General features: G+C 45.5%; 1 protein-coding gene across 2 annotated transcripts in view; it reads right to left on the bottom strand.

Annotated features, from left to right (window-relative positions):
• Positions 1 to 146: 146 nt before the first annotated feature.
• The window catches only part of Eftud2 (elongation factor Tu GTP binding domain containing 2), a 42,466-nt gene continuing 25,551 nt past the window's right edge, over positions 147 to 17,061 (bottom strand). For both annotated transcript variants that reach the window (XM_015495576.2, XM_015495577.2), the window contains exons 12-28: positions 13,690 to 13,753; positions 13,234 to 13,324; positions 11,011 to 11,146; positions 9,194 to 9,321; positions 8,185 to 8,378; positions 6,951 to 7,062; positions 6,313 to 6,453; positions 5,370 to 5,471; positions 4,456 to 4,538; positions 3,757 to 3,843; positions 3,425 to 3,551; positions 3,134 to 3,221; positions 2,264 to 2,382; positions 2,021 to 2,115; positions 1,440 to 1,593; positions 1,151 to 1,258; positions 147 to 792 (exon numbers count right to left, since the gene is read on the bottom strand). In XM_015495576.2, the coding sequence (XP_015351062.1) occupies positions 697 to 792; positions 1,151 to 1,258; positions 1,440 to 1,593; positions 2,021 to 2,115; positions 2,264 to 2,382; positions 3,134 to 3,221; positions 3,425 to 3,551; positions 3,757 to 3,843; positions 4,456 to 4,538; positions 5,370 to 5,471; positions 6,313 to 6,453; positions 6,951 to 7,062; positions 8,185 to 8,378; positions 9,194 to 9,321; positions 11,011 to 11,146; positions 13,234 to 13,324; positions 13,690 to 13,753 (1,925 nt within the window). In that variant the 3' untranslated portion in view covers positions 147 to 696. The remainder of the gene's footprint in view (positions 793 to 1,150; positions 1,259 to 1,439; positions 1,594 to 2,020; positions 2,116 to 2,263; positions 2,383 to 3,133; positions 3,222 to 3,424; positions 3,552 to 3,756; positions 3,844 to 4,455; positions 4,539 to 5,369; positions 5,472 to 6,312; positions 6,454 to 6,950; positions 7,063 to 8,184; positions 8,379 to 9,193; positions 9,322 to 11,010; positions 11,147 to 13,233; positions 13,325 to 13,689; positions 13,754 to 17,061) is intronic.

The raw sequence follows: 17,061 nt of genomic DNA, 5'->3' as shown, positions 1-17,061 counted from the left end.
TTCCCTGGGGACCCAGGCAGGAAGGAGGCAGCAGCTGGAGCAGAGGCAATGATGCCTCATGGGAGATGACATATATCCAGAATGTAAGCATGAGGACTAGACGGGATGGGGGTGCGGAGGATGAAAGAAGCAGGCCAAGGCAGAGGTCAGAATTTTCTGTTCATTTACAAAACACAACTAAGGTTGAACTTGTAAAAAATAAAATTCCATGTAAATCCTGAAGACAGTGGCTCTTGGGGTTAAAAACTTTCATCCTCCAGGCCGGGCATGGTGGCGCATGCCTGTTATCCCAGCTGGAGGATTGCAAGTTCAATTTAGTGAGGTGGTAAACAACTCAGTGAGACCCTGTCTCAAATAAAATACAGAATTGGACCGGGGATATGGCTCAGTGGTCGAGTGCCCCCGAGTTTAATTCCCAGTACCACAAAAAATTTCCAAATAAACAAACTAACAAACAAAATAACACTCATCCTCTTCTCTTTCCCTGGGCCCAAGCTCCTCCTTGGGAATGGAGCCAGGCAGAGGCCACAGAAAGAATCAGGAGGCCAAATGGCCCTTCTTCACTGGGACTCTGGACTGGAGGTTTGAGAGTTGTTCATCATGGCCACAGCAATTCTCAGACACTCTTTGACAACACGAAGACCAAGTCACACAGGTCTCAGCTTCAAGTCCAGGAACTGCCAGGAACACCTGCACTCACATGGGGTAATTGAGCACAACATCTTGTTTGGCGAGCTCCAGCAACATAGGATCGTCGAAGAACTTGCTGATGCTCACATCTTCACTCAGGCCCTGTGGAGAATGGGGGCAAGTGCAAGAGTGAGCTCCATATGGGGACTGGCTGAGCTAGGGGCTGTCCAAGACCTGGGCTGGAGGTGGAGGCTGGCAGGAGCTGGAATGTAGATTCAGAAGCTGTGCCTTTAGGGTACTGTCACAGCCCAGAAGACACTCCTCTCCCAGCTCCCTTTTCCCTAAAGGCCCCAGTTCTGGTTGTCTAAGGAATGTACAAATCACTTCCTTCCACACTGTGCGGCAAACTATTCTCAGTCTATAGGCCCTCAGGAAAAGGGTCCATGAAGAAGAAAGGAACCAAACTTCTGCTGAGGCTCCTGGGGGTTGAGGGACTACAATGGGCCTGAGGAACACGTACCTTCCTACGACGGGTTTTAATCATGAATTCCCGGGCCAGGTGAGGAGCTGGCTGTGGCTCCAAGGGGCGGATGACAATGCTCTTGTCCAGAGGATCACCAGGTACAATCTGAAAGGCAAAGGGTTTCTAATGTTCTAGGCAGACTTGGATTCCAGAGGCTTCAAGCCCAAAGCAGGACTCTTCTCTAGGATACTAAACACCTCACTTGGGGGGTTGGAGAAATAGGTTAGATAGGGATCAGCTTGTATAGGTGGAAAGCCAGGCTGGCTGGTTTGCCCCATTTTCTTACCTGCCAATGGTGGAAGACAGACAGGGAAAAGGCCTGTCCCTGGGTATGAGTCCGGAGATCAGTCTCAAAGCCAAAAGAGTCGATGGCTGGAATGAAAGCTTTGATGGTGTAGAGAGGGGAGCCTGGGATGGGTGCATCCTGAGTCACATGCCCCCTGGGACAGAAAGGCAAAGGTTGAATCCTTACGTATACAGAGGCCAAAAGCCAAGGAGCAATCTGGCTTTTGCTGCTCCCAGATTCAACCTAGCCCAAAGTTCCCAGCAAAGAAAAAATAACCAAGAATGCTCTACAGAGAGCAGAAAAAGCAGACAGGATAGGGTCCTAGAGATATTCACACAGTTGCCTTGCTTCAGTACTTCCCCCAGGAGCTCTCTGAGTAGGGGTCCAAGAAATTTCAGTTGTAATTTGTGATAAAGCCAGAGATTGCCTCATTCCTCTCTACTTCCTTCTGGAAAGTGAGCTGACTGGGTCTGGAGTGGACAGATTTGAGGCTAAGCTCTACTCTGCCCCCTCAGCAGCTGAGGCATTTCCTGTTCTGCTCTTGATCTTAGCACTCTCCCTGACACACTGCGGTTGCTCACCTGCGCCTGGCCAGGACAGTATAAACGGCAGATACACAGTCTGCAGGGGCCTGGACCTCTACAAAGTAGTAAGGCTCCATCAAACGAGGAGTGGCCTGCAACAGAGCAGGGAGAAAGGGCTCAGCTTGGGGAGGGCTGAGAAGGGAGACCCTGGATAAAATGTCTCCAGGCGCCCAAAGCCTGGTCCTCTACTTATCGCCCTGTCCAGGGAAACAGAATGGTTCCCTACAGCCCTGCTCTTACCATGAGGAAGGCAGAATAGACAACTCTCCTGGCTGTGGGGATAATCTGGCCTCCACCCCGGTGCAGAGGCTCCTGGGCAACCACCGCATCCAGGATCTTAAACTTGACATTCCGAATCACTAAAAAGGAGATGAGGACAACTCTGTGAGGTTTGGTTCTGGGGCTAGTCACAGGGCTATAGCAGAGCAGTACAGAATCTTGCTACATTACATACATCACAGCCACAGAAAATGTGGTACAAAAATCACACTGGAGCTGGGCACAGTGACACCCAGCAACTCAGGAGTACAAGGCAGGAGTACCAAGTTTGAGACCAACCTGAGCAACTTAGAGAGATCCTGTCTCAAAATAAAAATTAAAAAAGGACTGAGGATGTAGCCAGTGCTACAGCACCCTTGGATTCAGTTCCTTATATACACACTATCTGAGAATGGGTGTTCTAATCAGATCAAGAAGGTGTGTGGTAAAAGAGGTCAGCAGTTAAGTATACATTTGATTCAGGCCATAAGAGCTTTTCTACAAATTTGTGGGTCCCCCCCCGCCTGCAGATATTAAACCTTTCTGTTTGGAAGCAGAATCAAGTTCTAGGAATTTCACATTTAGTCCCATGAAGTCCAATCTGGGTCAATAAACCACTCCAATCTCAGTCTTCACTATATCTCTTGTCACATACACCCAAAGACAGCTCCTATTCAGGAGTGAGAAGCAATGTTGGTCTAGAAGTGACTTCATTTCTAGGAAGTGCCAAGTGGTGGCAATGGGATAAGGAAAGGGGAGGAAGTTGGCCCAGGACATGGGACAGACCCTATGTACATTCCTAGCTGCTTCTCTGGCTGGGTCCCATGGATGGGGGAGGCGCTATGGACTTACATTCATCACACAGGGGCCCCTCCCTGGTTCCCCACTGGAAACCTTGAACGATGCTATCCTTCACTGAGCCAAGAAGAGCCTTGTCCACCTGTAGAGAAACATGAAGGCTCCTCAGCAGTCCTCCTACCAACCGAAAAGTTGAGAGGGGGAGAAGAGAGGTACAGCTAGGAGAAGACCCTCTCCTTCACCAGAGAACTCAAAATATTTTTGGAGAAAAGGAGGACACACTGCAGTTTCCTCTACTCAGGAGCTATAAAGAGTGCCATGTGGTTCCCATCAGTTCTGCAGTACCTCAGAGGGCAAGGTATCATCCACCAGGATGTTGGGGCCTGTGGCATCAGGGCCAAAAGCCCAGATAGACCGGGCAGCCAGCAGATCCCAATCATACTTGGTCTGGAAGAACTCTCCCAGCTTCTTTCTGGGGAAAGGAGAAAATGGAGGTATCAGACGGCTCTGTTGAAGGCTTCAGGTCCATGGACCCTCCCTTTCTGGAGAAGAGTCACCCCATTCAGCCCATGCTGTGCTCAGAACATTAGCAAAGGCGGGACACATAACTCCTTCCCAGAATGATGTGTGGCAGGTAAACTGTGGCATCGGCCCTAGAGGCAGAGCCATGCACCCACCTGTTCCATGTTATCTGAACCACCTCATTCTCTATGTCTTCGGCGAGGCCCTTCTCAAGAGGCTCAGCAATCATGGTGATCTTGTTCCTGGTGAGAAAGACAAAGGCAATGAGGAGGGCTCACAGGACTAGTGGGGCTTTCCTAAGGAAAGGGCAACAAAGCGGACAGCTGAGGCAGTGACATCAGAGGATGCCTCAGGGGCAGGGTGGAACAAAGGACTTGTCTTCTTTCATTTCAGTCTATTAGTTTGTTAAACAAGTGGAGCTACGGCTGGGAATGTAGTTTAGTGGTAGAGCACATGCTCAGCACATGCAAGGCCCTGGGTTCCATCCTCAGTAGCAAAAAAATAAATAACAATAATTTATTTTTGGGATACCAGGGAATAATAATAATAATTTAAAACAACCAACAATTAGATTTTGGGGCAAATTTTTATTTTGTCACATGACAGAGGAGAAGTGGCAACTATGGAACTCCTCTTGGTAATATGTAAGACAAAGGATTCATACAGCATCTTGTCCAAAAGCATAAGGGACAAGGGGCTGGGGTAAACACAGGTATCTTAAGCACAAGCACCTTCTCTCCCTGTCTTGGGTGTCTCTACTTCCACAGTGCTAGGCTGGGGGTGGAACTGGGGTGAGTGTAGGGGGACAGTGTCCTTGAGGCTGCCAGTCCAGGGACACTATGCTCCCAGCTTACTTTTTATTGGGTGTTTCAGCAAAGCATTTGAGGGAGGATGTTTCCACCACCGTCTCACAAAATGTGACCACTGGGTCAGCCACCTGGGAACAAAATAAATTGCTGAGGCAAAGTCTACTTTTGTTGGAAGGACAAAGTTCTACCTAAGGGAACTCTGAAGTGCCCTTGGCTCTCCCTCTTTGAGAACCCCCTGTTCCATCAACAGCACAGGTAACAGGCACAATGCAGGCTGAAGCACTGTCCATGCCATCACTAAAAAGCCTGAGAAGACAGTAAAGGTATTTTATTCCTGAGCCAAGAGTAAGTAGGAGATCAAAACAAGGGCCTTAATTATAGTCTTCCAAGACAGCTTCCAACATGTGCTTGGCCCCCCCACCGTCAGTCACTGAACAATTCCTGGGGGTGCAACAGTCAGTGCTAGAGACCCTGGTGAACACCTGCTCCCTGATGCTCACTCATGCACATCAGCAGATGAGTCTAACAGAGGTACTGAGGGTACCTGCCCAAGTAGCACCGGACACTGAAGAAAGTGTGCCTCAACTGGGAGATGGAGGCCAAGGGATGCATGCTTCAAAGGACCACATCAGGAGTGGTGATGATGAATCTGCAAGAGCCACCCTCCACTCACCTCAAAACCGTCCACTCCAAGCCCTCCATCACTACAATTGTGAAATAATTTTTCTAACAAAAGACAAAAAATAACTGACCTGGGAACCTTGACACTGAGAATAACCCAGTGAGGGGACAAAAAAGTTCTCCAAAGCCTTCACAAAGGAGAAGCAACAGAAAGTGCTTTCTATAAGTGGATATCTTCCAGTTCACCCCTCTTCTCTTGGACATCCAGTGAAATCTGCCTGGAGCAAGGATTCTGGCTGCTGGATAGGCAGGGGCCAAAGAAAGGTGCACTAATTTACCTTGATGTCTATCTCTGAGTACATCTTCCGCAGATCATGCATGACACAGTCCAGGTAGAGCTCTCCAGTGCCCAGGATCACATGCTCGCCAGACTCTTCCACCTGAAACACAACAGCCCTAGTGGTTACAGCCTGGACTCTCTTTTGTGAGCAACTGCATATGCAAACAGAATCCAGGCCAGTACTGGACAGGGGATGCCTCAACCTACTATCAGAAACAGTGACTGTTCCAGCCTCTTCAAAAAACCTCAGTAAGGCCGGGCACAGTGGCACATGCTTGTAATCCCAGTCAGTGGCTTGGAAGGCTAAAATAGGAGGATTGTGAGTTCAAAGCCAGCCTCAGCAAAAAGTGAGGTTCTAAGCAACTTAGTGAGACCCTGTTTCTAAATAAAATACAAAATAGGGCTGGGGATGTGTCTCAGTGACCAAGTGACCCCGAGTTCAATCCCTGGTACCGAACAACAACAAAACCACCTCAGTGAGGCATACTTCCTTACCTATTGGTCCTTGAGAAGGTGGGAGCACTTAGCACAGTGCTACTGAGTGTAAAGTCACTGACTTCAGTCCTATCTTAGCCATTTAGGAGAAACCCTACCCTATGTCCACGGACAACAAACTAGCCCTTTAGCTTGGCCAGTTACTCAGAAAGGTATATTGACAGGATTAGAAGTGTTCAAGGACACGAATAACTTTTCTGGAAGAATCAATTCAAAGTGTATTCATAAGGAATATATTCTTTCTATGTAAAGACACTGGGGGAACCTACATACACAGGTTTTATCCTGCCCTCAAGTAATATTAATAGGCATGACTGCTCCTGTCATCATTTGCCAAAAGCAACAGTTCAGGAACACCTGAGAATGTGAAGTAGAAGGTGGTGCAGAGCAGGCAGCCAGGGCAAATTGGGCTTGGCAGCAGCAGAAGCAGCAGGCCCCACACATACCTTGGTGGTGAGGGACGGATAACTCTTGTTGACCTTGCGCAGGCCATCGAGCATCTTGGGTAGCTCTGAGGGGTTGACTGGCTCCACAGCAATCTTAATAACAGATGTGGTATTGAACTTCAAGGGCCGGAAAATCTGAGCCTGAGATTCAAAATGCAGAGGAGTCAGGGCATCTGGTCTGAGAAGGCACAGAAGGTGCAGGTGTAGGCTGGGCAGGGAAGCAGTGTGCCTAGTGTGTGTGAGGACCAGATCCCACCCCCAGCACCACAGTGATGGGGTAAAAAGATGCAGGCAGGCATATGAGAGAGCTGAGGACTTGCTGGGAGTCAGATATTCCCCAAACAGGAGCCTCTGTGCTGCTTGGGGACAACCCAAAAGGCTAATCATTCCCACATATTTTGGCAGAACAAAAAGAAGTGGAAAAGAACAAAATATTCCTAACATCTTGAGTTTAAGTACAGGGAGAATCCAGCAGGGTCAGAACTAAAAGGCTGAGTCCATGCTAGGGCCTGTAACCAGGAAGTGGCAACGACTCTGAGTTAGACCCCTTGGAGTTCCTGTTTGTTATTCACATGTGCCCTGGTTCCTCGTGACCCTCTAGCTTAAGCCATTCTAGCTGGCCTCTTCAGAAATGCTACCTCCTCATTGCCTCGGGGTTCCGTTATGGTCGCTGTCTTCACGATTGGTTGATCAACACCTTCAATCAGAACCCAGTTGCCTGCAGGAACACGGTTCACTTCAATGTGGTACCTGGAACAACATCCAATAAGCAGTCATGGAACTTAGGATGAGCATTCACTGCATAAAAATGCACTGGGCCAGGAGCAGAGACACGCAGACCAGGTACTTCTTGCAGGGGAGAGAGGCAAACAATATAATCATACAATTCCATGTATGCAAAGAGTGCCTTGAAAAAAAAAAGTATAAGGAATCAGAAGAGGACATAACAGGAGAATGTAATTTCAATCAGAGGTTTATGGTAAAAGTCACTGCCTGGGGTGTCCAACATAAGGGGATATCAAAAGATGAAAGATACTTCACCTTTCTTGGTTCTTTGATTTTCTTTTGCCTTCTAGAGAATTTGGTAGATTTGGAGGAGGGAAAAGGGACCCTGGTTAAGGCAGAGCAGACACATTAGGGAACAGGACTGCCTTGGTTCTCCCTGCCAATTGAGATGCCTACATCATAAACTGATAGGCAGCCAGAGGTTGAGGTAAATTTGACTGAGGATCCAGTGAAGTCTTCTACCTTGGTCAAAGCACAGGCAATAAAGTTTGGGAAACAATTTCTTTTGGGTAGAAACAGAAAGGTTATAACTTAAAGGATCACAGAAGAAATGAAGAGAACTAAGATGAATAAAAATGGAAATCTTCCTATAAAAGTTCAAAATGCAGAGGTAAATTGGGCAGTGGTGCATGCTTTTAATCCCAGCAACTCAGGAGGATGACACAGGTGGATCCCAAGTTCAAGGTCAGCCTCAGCAACTTGGTGAGACCCCTGGCAACTTAGTAAGATTCTGTCTCAAATAAATGGATAGGTAGGTAGGTAGGTAGATAGATAGATAGGGCTAGGAATGTCGTTTAGTGGTAGATTGTCCCTGAGTTTAATCCCAGAAATGAAAAAATAACAAAAAACAACAGAGGCAAGGCTTTTGGCCTTATTCCAACAGTAGCTGCTCTTTGGCCCTAGCCACCCTGAGTAGTAAGAACTGGAAGGTGATAGCTATGCTGAGGGAGGGTCCTCCTACCCTCCCGCCACTGTGAAGAGCCAGGCAGCCACTGTACTTCCAAGGAGGATTACTCCTCCCAGCTTTTAGGGGAAGTCCCAGGATAGAGGCCAAGACATGCCCCGGGAGGCTATGGTTGGCAGTACCTGGCCACAGAGATCCAAAGGCGGCCCACAGTGCATATCTGGGAATCTTCCTCATCCTCCAGAGTATAGTTCTCCCCCAGCACCTTCACAGGCTGCCCAGCATGGATGGTGCCACTCAGTACCCGGCCGAATGCATGAAACTGAACTCCATCATCTGTGCTGTACATTTTAGTAGTGTGACACATCAGGGGACCCTGGAGGAAGAGACAGGGCAGCTTCAACTACATACATCTTGTGGGTAAGTACCGCTGTCTTCACCTCTTGGCAGTAACTACATGAACTCCGGAGAACGCAGACCTAAGGAAGATATGGTGATCACCCAAGAAAGTTCCAAACCATGGTCTGACCCTTCCTCTCTGGAGGGTTAACAGGAGACACAGGCTAAGGTAACGGGAAGATAAGCAGGTTTGGGATGGCAAATTGGCAATACTGACAAAATTACTTGCCCTAAATTTCCTCTGAACGTGTAACTCACAATTCTCAACCAACCATATGCTTATGACGAGACACTACATTGCCTAAGGAATGGCTGGAGATTTTTTTTTTTGTAGTTGCTGTTTTTTGGTGTCTGGGGATTGAACCCAGGGTCCTATCCATGCTAAGCATATGCTCTAGCATGGAGCTACACTCTAGCCCTAGAAAGGTGTTTTTAAACCCCAGACTGACAAGACAGATACCACTTGTTGAATCTTTACTATCTGCCAGTAATCTTTACTATAGCACCATGTGTGTTTAGCACCATGCTAAACACAACTGTAATACTTCCTTAATCTTGTTTAACTGTCATAACAACTGCTCACATATTATCCTCACATTACTGAACAAGATCCTGAGAGTCAGAAAGCATGAGAGTGTTCACTAGTACTGGTAACATCTGGCTGTGAATTCAGACCTGACTCTGCTCACGGAGGGTTCAGTGGGAGGCAAAGATGGGAAAGAGAGCATTACTCCTAAGACCAAAAATCAGTATGCCTATGCAGGAAGGGAACTGGGGGCCATGTTCACTTACATCAGGGTCACAGTCACTCATGGCCTCGCCAAGGTCAGAGTCTACACCACCTGTGTAGGTGTGCTCAATCTTAGGCTTGGCACCCACCTTTGGAGAAGGGATGTGCTGTACACACATGTCCACAAAGCCTGTGGAGAGAGAAGAGAAAGCCATGACTACATACTCTCATAGGGGGAAAGGAGCAACAATTATGGACCTTCTCATGACACTGAGGAAAATGCAAGGAGTATGATTTTGGTTCTAAAAACTATGGAACTATGGGAGACCAACCTTACTCGTGACTGAGTCACACTCCCCGGCTGGGTGCTGAGGCGCTCAGTCACAGAAATGTGGCAGAGCTTTCCCCACCCTTCTTGGGTTTGAGGGTTGGTGTCTCATGCATGGGTGTGTCTTGCTATAGCCCCATGGGTGAAGCTATGCTCACCTGTTCCTTTGTAATATAACCCCTTACCCTGTTTAGAATAGAATCTTCCATGGAAGTGCCTTGTGTGTGTCTCCTTTTCTTACTGTGCCCTTGAGTGTGGCCTACCCAGGTGTCAGTCAACCCAGTCAACCTGCTGACAGTGGACATCGTGAAGATAGACTCAGCCTCCTGAAACCTGACCCCTTGCCTCATCTGAATAGCTTCTCCTCAATAAAAGGGGTCAGCATGTGCTCTTGCTCTCTCTCTTCCTGCGGACCCTTAAGGTCAGAGGAGCCATCACAGCGATCCCAAAGAAAAAGGTATTTGTGTCTCTTGTGTGATTATTTTGTGCAGCCCAATTAGCCCAGTTCAACTGGAGTAACCCCTGAGCCTTTTAGTTGCAAACAGAATGGAACTATGATTTTAGGGAAGGATTTTGCTGAAAGATTTGGAGTTGTACCGATTCAGAGAAGTTTAAGAAGCAGGTCTTAGTGATATAGATTTCTTGGAACTCAGCTGACAAAACAGTTTAAAGTTTCTACAGCAATCCACGGCCACAGAGATCCATGCTTTTATTGACTATAAACATTTACTGAGAGCTTGTACTGACCTAGAAAAGCACCCTATCTCTTCTTGCTCAAATAATTCCTGAACTGAAAAACTCTCCATATTTCTATTCAATAAATTACTATTTTCCTAACAGAACAATAAGCCATATAAGAGAAAGCACTCAACCAGGCATGGTGGCACACTTTTGTAATCTCAGTTACTTGGAAGGCTGAGGCAGAAAGATCACAAGTTCAAAGCCAGCCTCAGCAACTTACCGAGGCCCTAAGCAACTTAGCAAGACACTGTCTTAAAATATAAAAAAGGGCTAGAGCTGTAGCTCAGTGGTTGAGTGCCCTGGGTTCAATCCCCAGTACCAAATAACAAACTCAGGTCTATTTTTCAATCAGCCCAGTGCTTTTCCTTCTATATATTCTCATAGGGGAAAATGAGCAGCAATTATGGACCTCCTATGTCACTAAGGCACAGGAGAGCACCTTGTAGGAAAGGGAAACCTGGGTTTATAACCCAAGTCTCCTGAATCCTAGCCTAAAATCTCCCTACTATCTCACTCCCCTAGGTGTTTGCTTTCCTGACTATTCCCTAGCAAATATTCCAAACCCAGAATTTGTCTCATTTCTGTCACTTGGAAGCTCCTCCTGTTAGGGAGATCTAATTTCTTTAAGTTCCCAAGTCAGGAGTTTTGCTATCATCCACTAAGGAAAGCAGCTCGGAAAAAAATAGAAAGCTTCTGTATCCCAAACTATGGTTTGTTTAAAGAGCCTCAGCACTTGGACCACTACTACAGGGTAAAAAAGAGTTCTGGTGACACCTGTGACAGGACACAAGAAGGTGAGCTCTCTATTACCTGTGAACTCGCCAAAGAACTTTTTGCAGACCAGTCTGAGCAGGGGGCGGATGTTCAGCTTCAGCTCTTCCTTGGTCAGGTGGATGCCAAGCTCATCGAGGGTCCTCGGCAGGCTGGTGTCCACATCACCCACCACCTGTGGGAGAACCAGATACCAAGTCAACTGCAGTTAAGAGCCCTGGTGTGGTGCTACAGACAGGGAGGGCAAAGGGCAATCTGAAAAGCTGCTGCACTGGTTCTCTTCCACAGGGAGAGCTCTTCAAGGACAATAGTTTGGTTTCAAGAAGCCTAGTGGGGGCTGGGATGTGGCTCAAGCGGTAACGCGCTTGCCTGGCATGCGGGGGCGCTGGGTTCGATCCTCAGCACCACATAAAAATAAAAAATAAAGATGTTGTGTCCACTGAAAACTGAAAAATAAATATTAAAAAATTCTCTCTTAAAAAAAAAAAAAAAAAAAAAGAAGAAGAAGCCTAGCGTACCTACCCTTCAACCCAAAGTGGGGCAGAGCCAACTTGGTGAAATACCCATCTGCCAATAAACCAAGCACTCAGCTTGATTTCTGTTGGTGCTGCCCCCAGGTGTCTGAAAAGCAGCATCACTTCTACTCAGGAAATCCCTTACCCCTTCTACTCAAGAGACTGTTCAGATTTAGAGGATCAAGGGACTGGAAGGAACCAAAAAAGGCCACCTAGCAGTTCATTCTGTCAGGACAATGCCACACTAAATTATCCTCAGCAGACTCAAGGTCTCCACTGAGGCAGATTCTATAAATTTCTTTTATTAATCCATTCCAGTCTTGACAAAAGATACTAAGTGTTTTTCAGTGCTGATAAATTTTAATGGCTATTTTGCCTTGTTGCTATGTTTTGCTCTTTTATCAGCTGGAATGGCCACACACATTCCGTGTGTGTGTGTGTGTGTGTGTGTGTGTGAGAGAGAGAGAGAGAGAGAGAGAGAGAGAGAGAGTGTGTGAGTGTGTGTGTCCTTTGTGCAAGATGCTTATTAAGCATATTTCATCACTGAGAAAGGTCTGTATGAAAAGTCCTATGTAACATTTTTACCCTTTTAGTCCTGCACTTCCACTTCTGGTAGCACAAATTCATATAAACAAAATGTTATATTAAGTCTTTCCCCCAACACTGGATTACATCCCCAGCCCTATTTATTTATTCATCTATCTATCTATCTATCTATCTATCTATCTATCTATTTATTTGTGGTGCTGAGGATTGAACCCAGGGCTTTGTTCAAGCAGGGCAATCACTCTACCAACTGAACTATATCCCAGCCCCCCTTTTTATTTATTTAAAAAAAAAATTTACCGGGGATTTTACTCAGGGGCACTCAATACTGAGCCACATCCCCAGCCCTATTATTGCATTTTATTTACAGACAGGGTCTCACTGCTTATTAGCACCTCGACATGGCTGAGACCAGACTTGAACTTGCAATCCTCCTGTCAGCCTCCTGAGCTGCTGGGATTACAGGCATGCACCAACACGCCTGGCTTCCTTTTTATATTTTTTTAATTTTAATTTTATTTTTTTAAGGTACCAGGGATTAAACACAGGGGCACTCAACCACTGAGCCACATCCCCAGCCCATTTTTGTATTTTATTAGAGACAGGGTCTCACTGAGTTGCTTAGCTGAGATCAGACTTGCAATCCTCCTGTCAGCCTCCTGAGCTGCTGGGATTACAGGCATGTGCCACTGCACCAGGCCCCTTTTTATTTTTTGAGGTAGGGTCTCACTAAGTTGCTAAGGCTGACTTCCAACTTGTCATCCTCCTTCTTCAGCTTCCTGTGTAGGTGGAATTATAGGCATGCACCACCATAGCTTGTTAACATAAACATCTTTAATATATAAACAACTGGGAGGTCACAATTATACCTGTAAATTAAATTCCCACAACCAAAATTATTCTTCTAAAGAGGATATATAATCCCAGCAATGCAGGAGGCTGAGGCAGGAGCATCACAAGTTCAAAGCCAGCCTAAACAGGGGCTTTGTGCATGCAAAAACAAAAAATAAAAAATAGGTCGGGATGTGAGTTCAATCTCTGGTACTAAACAAAAAAACAAAATGTTGACAGCCACTCCCTCATGCTCAGTAAAACAAAACTGAGCAGGTGAACAGGTTTAGGGCAGAGGGGAATATGACTTCACCAGTTTTTCCATCTGTGCTTATAAGAACAGACCTGAAGCAGGTGGCCTGACACTCACCTGAGCAAGGATCTTATAAAGGGGCTCCAAGATAAACTCCACGAAGCTCCTCTGGGAGCTGCTGGTTGGGGCCTTTTTTGTGAACTTTCGCCTAAAAAGAGAAATAAGAGTCCTGAGTGACCCAGGAGGGAGGAGGCAGTGTCACTGACCCCAAGGCTGCACTGCCTAAGTTCTGAGTCTGAGCAGGAGCAAAGGGAGGAATGCATTGTGATCATAGCTTCCAAAGAGATATTTTTGAGAGGACACATGATTACAACCCTCCTGCATGTCTGAGGACCTCAGTAGAAATAACCTCTCATACAATATTAGACACCAATCCAGGGGAACAAGGACAGCAGTTCATGTCTAAGAAACAAGTAGGTTTTATCTTGGAAATTCTTTATTTGTCCTTGCTTACTGAGGAGAATGGATTACCCCACCACCCTTTCAGAGAGTCATGAACCACACTCTACTTACGTCTTAGGGTTGAAGTAGATGTCACCCCAGAGTCTTTTAGCAAATTCCTGGTAATTAATATCACCTACAGAAAAGTCACACAATTATAATCTACCTAGCACAGGGTTGTTTGAAATCTGTTTCAGGTGCTACAAGTGGTCCTCAACCATGTTGAGGAATTCTAGTATTTCCTTTCCAGGGTCCAGACACTTCTGTCTAGCCAAGTAGTCAGACAAAGTTACTCAGGCACAGGAAGGACAGGACTGGCCTAAAGTTGACAAGACTACGCTAAAGCCAAAATGAGAACACAAGTATTTTTCTCCCTTTTCAGCAAGCACTAGGACTGAGCTATAGACAAGGCATGAAACAACAGCTCAACCGCCTATATACATTTTCTGTCTGTATCTAACCCTCGGTCTTTCTAAGGAAGTACAGTTTAATGGTTCCTTTCTCTTCCCTTCCTTCTTTTATGCAGTGCTGGGGGTTGAACTCAGGGTCTCATGTGCATGCTAGGCAAACATTCTGCCACTGAGCCATATCCCCAGTCCTTCAATCTTTCTTGATCCACCTAAAAGCTCTACTCTGCTTCCAGTATGGGTCAACTTATTACTGAAGCATCTGCATAAGGCTCTAATGAGCCCTAAAACTCTAATAGGCAATCATTCAGCCCTCCAGGGAGAAAACACCAAAAACAATCTTTGTCTCATCTTTTATCAATTAATAGTTTTAGGCTGACTGCAACTGCTAAACCTAATCAGACTGAACCAAGCAACTGACTTGAAATTCAAGTGTCATGAGCTCCTGAAAAGCCAAGTTCAAAGGCAAATGCTTGAAATCCCAATTACTTGGGAGGATGAGGCAGGAATATTCCAAGTTCAAGGGCAGCCTAGGTAACTTAATGAGACCCTGTCTCAAAAAAAAAAAAAAAAAAAAAAAAGGGCTGCAATATGGCTCAGTGATTAAGCACTTCTTGGGTTTAATCCCTGGTTCTAATAAACAAACAAACAAATAAATGAATGAACAGGACTGGGGGTGTTGTTGGAATTCAGTGATAAAGCACTTGCCTAGCATGTGAGACCCTCGGTTCAATCTCTAGCGCCACAAAAATAGCAACAACAATAAAAACCTCCTAAAAAATTCAATTAGGTCACTGACAAAACAACTACCTTCTGGATATTTCTTCCCAGATGTCAGGCTGTTTTTTCTCACCTGAGGCAGCACAAAGGAAAGTCACATTCCCCTTCAGACCTTTCAATCTCTTTGAGGGGCACCACAACATTTCAAATAAGTTCCAAATCTTTTTCTTCCCCATGTTAACTACCAAATCTTCCATTCTGTCCCACTTCAGTAGTTACCAAAATGTTCATTCTTCTCTGATCTGCAATGTCTTTTAGACCCCCTTACTGTTGCTCTTATTGTGTTGGAGCACTGGACTGAACTACTTCTCCTCTTATGTAGTGGAGATGAAACCCAGGGCCTCTTGCATGCTAGGCAAGCACTCTACCACTGAACTATACTCTACCACTGAACTCCCAGACTTGGAGTGTATTTTTTCTTTTTCCTAGTACTGGGGATTGAATCGAGGAGTGCTCCACTGCTGAGCTACATCCCCAGCCATTTTTTAAATTTTCAGACAGGATTTAGCTAAGCAGCCTATGTTGGCCTTGAGCTTGCAATCTTCTTGCTTCAACCTCTGAAGTAGCTGGGGTACAGCCATGTGCCACTGTGCTAGGCTGTACTGAACTTCTTGAATACCTATAAGAAGGTACCCAAAATTTAACAGAGGTTTCATAAATGATCACTGAAAGAATGAATGAACACTTCTCCAATCCATTTCTTCCTTTTCAAATTTCACAGGTAATGCTAATTGAATACCCACAATCCTATATCTGAACACTGGCAAAATATCTCGCATTTCATTCTCCTTCTGGTCTCTTTCATCAGATTTGCAGATATCACTCCAATCTCTGATAGTTTCTCATTTCCTACAGGATAAAGTACCTGGAATCCAAATCCTCCTCTATGCGGTCCGAAACCAGCCACTAGTAGTTTTTTTTAAGTTGTAGATGGACATAATACCTTTATTTATTTGTTTCATGTGATGCTGAGGATGGAACCCACTGTCTCACACATGCCAGACGAGTGCTCTACCACTGAGCCATAACCCCAGACCCCTCACTAGCAATTTTGATTTGAACTTTCTCCTTGGCAATTTAGCCCACTGTTTTCTGCAGAGGCCATGACCGGCAATGCCTGCCTCCACACTCCCTCTTCCAATTCTGAGTGTGGAATGCCTGGCTCCCTAGTCTCTATTTGCTCAAGCCTGCCTTTCTTTGTGTAGCCTACCGTGCTGCTAGGCCACTGAAGCTGACGTTCCCTGCCATTCCCTGAGCTCTACCTGCCTACCCCAGCTACTTGGCACTCAGCTCCTGCAATCACCTTACACTGCCATTCCTCACTCTGTGATTTTGACTAGTGGAAGAAACTCCTAGAAGTCAGAGACTATTTATCATGCACTGTTATACTGTATCCCTAGCAAGAGGGCTCAGAATTGATTTGGCAGTATGGTGCAAATGATTTGAGAGAACCAACTCCACCAAGTCCTGTGACCTTGTGTAAAGTGAATATGTAAAATAAAGTGCAATATGTACTGCATATGAAAAACGAAGAGGAAGGACTACATATCTCTGATATTCCCTTCAATGCTTACCTTCTAGAAGTGCATGTACGGCTTTTCATGATGATGATACTGAAAAGTGGCCCAAAGGAGTAGTAACAGTTTTTCCCATAGCTCAGAACATTTTCAAAGAGAAACTAAAGTATATGTACATTATAATTACAGAAAGCGTCTTTGATTTTGCTTCCATGCTGATACAAAGGACACTGAGATGGACAAGTTGATACAAAGGACAAACTTGTACTGGAAGCCCACCAAATGAATTTCATTAATTGTCCACCTATCCATTTTTTAAAATAGCACTGTCTGGAAACAAATCAAATATTCATCTAATGGTGAATGATCCAATGATGAGTGAAAACCCAGGAAATAGGTATACATATGATCTCATTCATGTAAAGTAATAAACAGGAAAAGAGAGAACCAAAAAGAAAATGTTAACAGTGGCAAGGGTAAAGAAGTCATGTGTATATTTTAATTTCTTGACCAGATTTTACTGTATTTTCCACTTTCCTATAATAAACACCTATTAAATATACATGTGTTTTTAAAACGATAGGCTGGAGGTCTAGTTCATTGATAGGGCAATGCCTGGCATCCATGAAGCCCTGGGTTCTATCCCCATTGCCACCACTACAAAAAAAAAAAAAAATCAAGAACAAAAAAAACAAAGCCAAAAAACAACCAAACTTTTTTTTTTTTTCTGGGGGGGGGGA

This window comes from Marmota marmota, unplaced genomic scaffold (genome assembly GCF_001458135.2).
Source record: "Marmota marmota marmota unplaced genomic scaffold, marMar, whole genome shotgun sequence".
Lineage (NCBI taxonomy): Eukaryota > Metazoa > Chordata > Mammalia > Rodentia > Sciuridae > Marmota > Marmota marmota.
The sequence above is the reverse complement of the archived record's forward strand: the minus strand, read 5'-3'. Positions and strand labels throughout refer to the sequence as shown.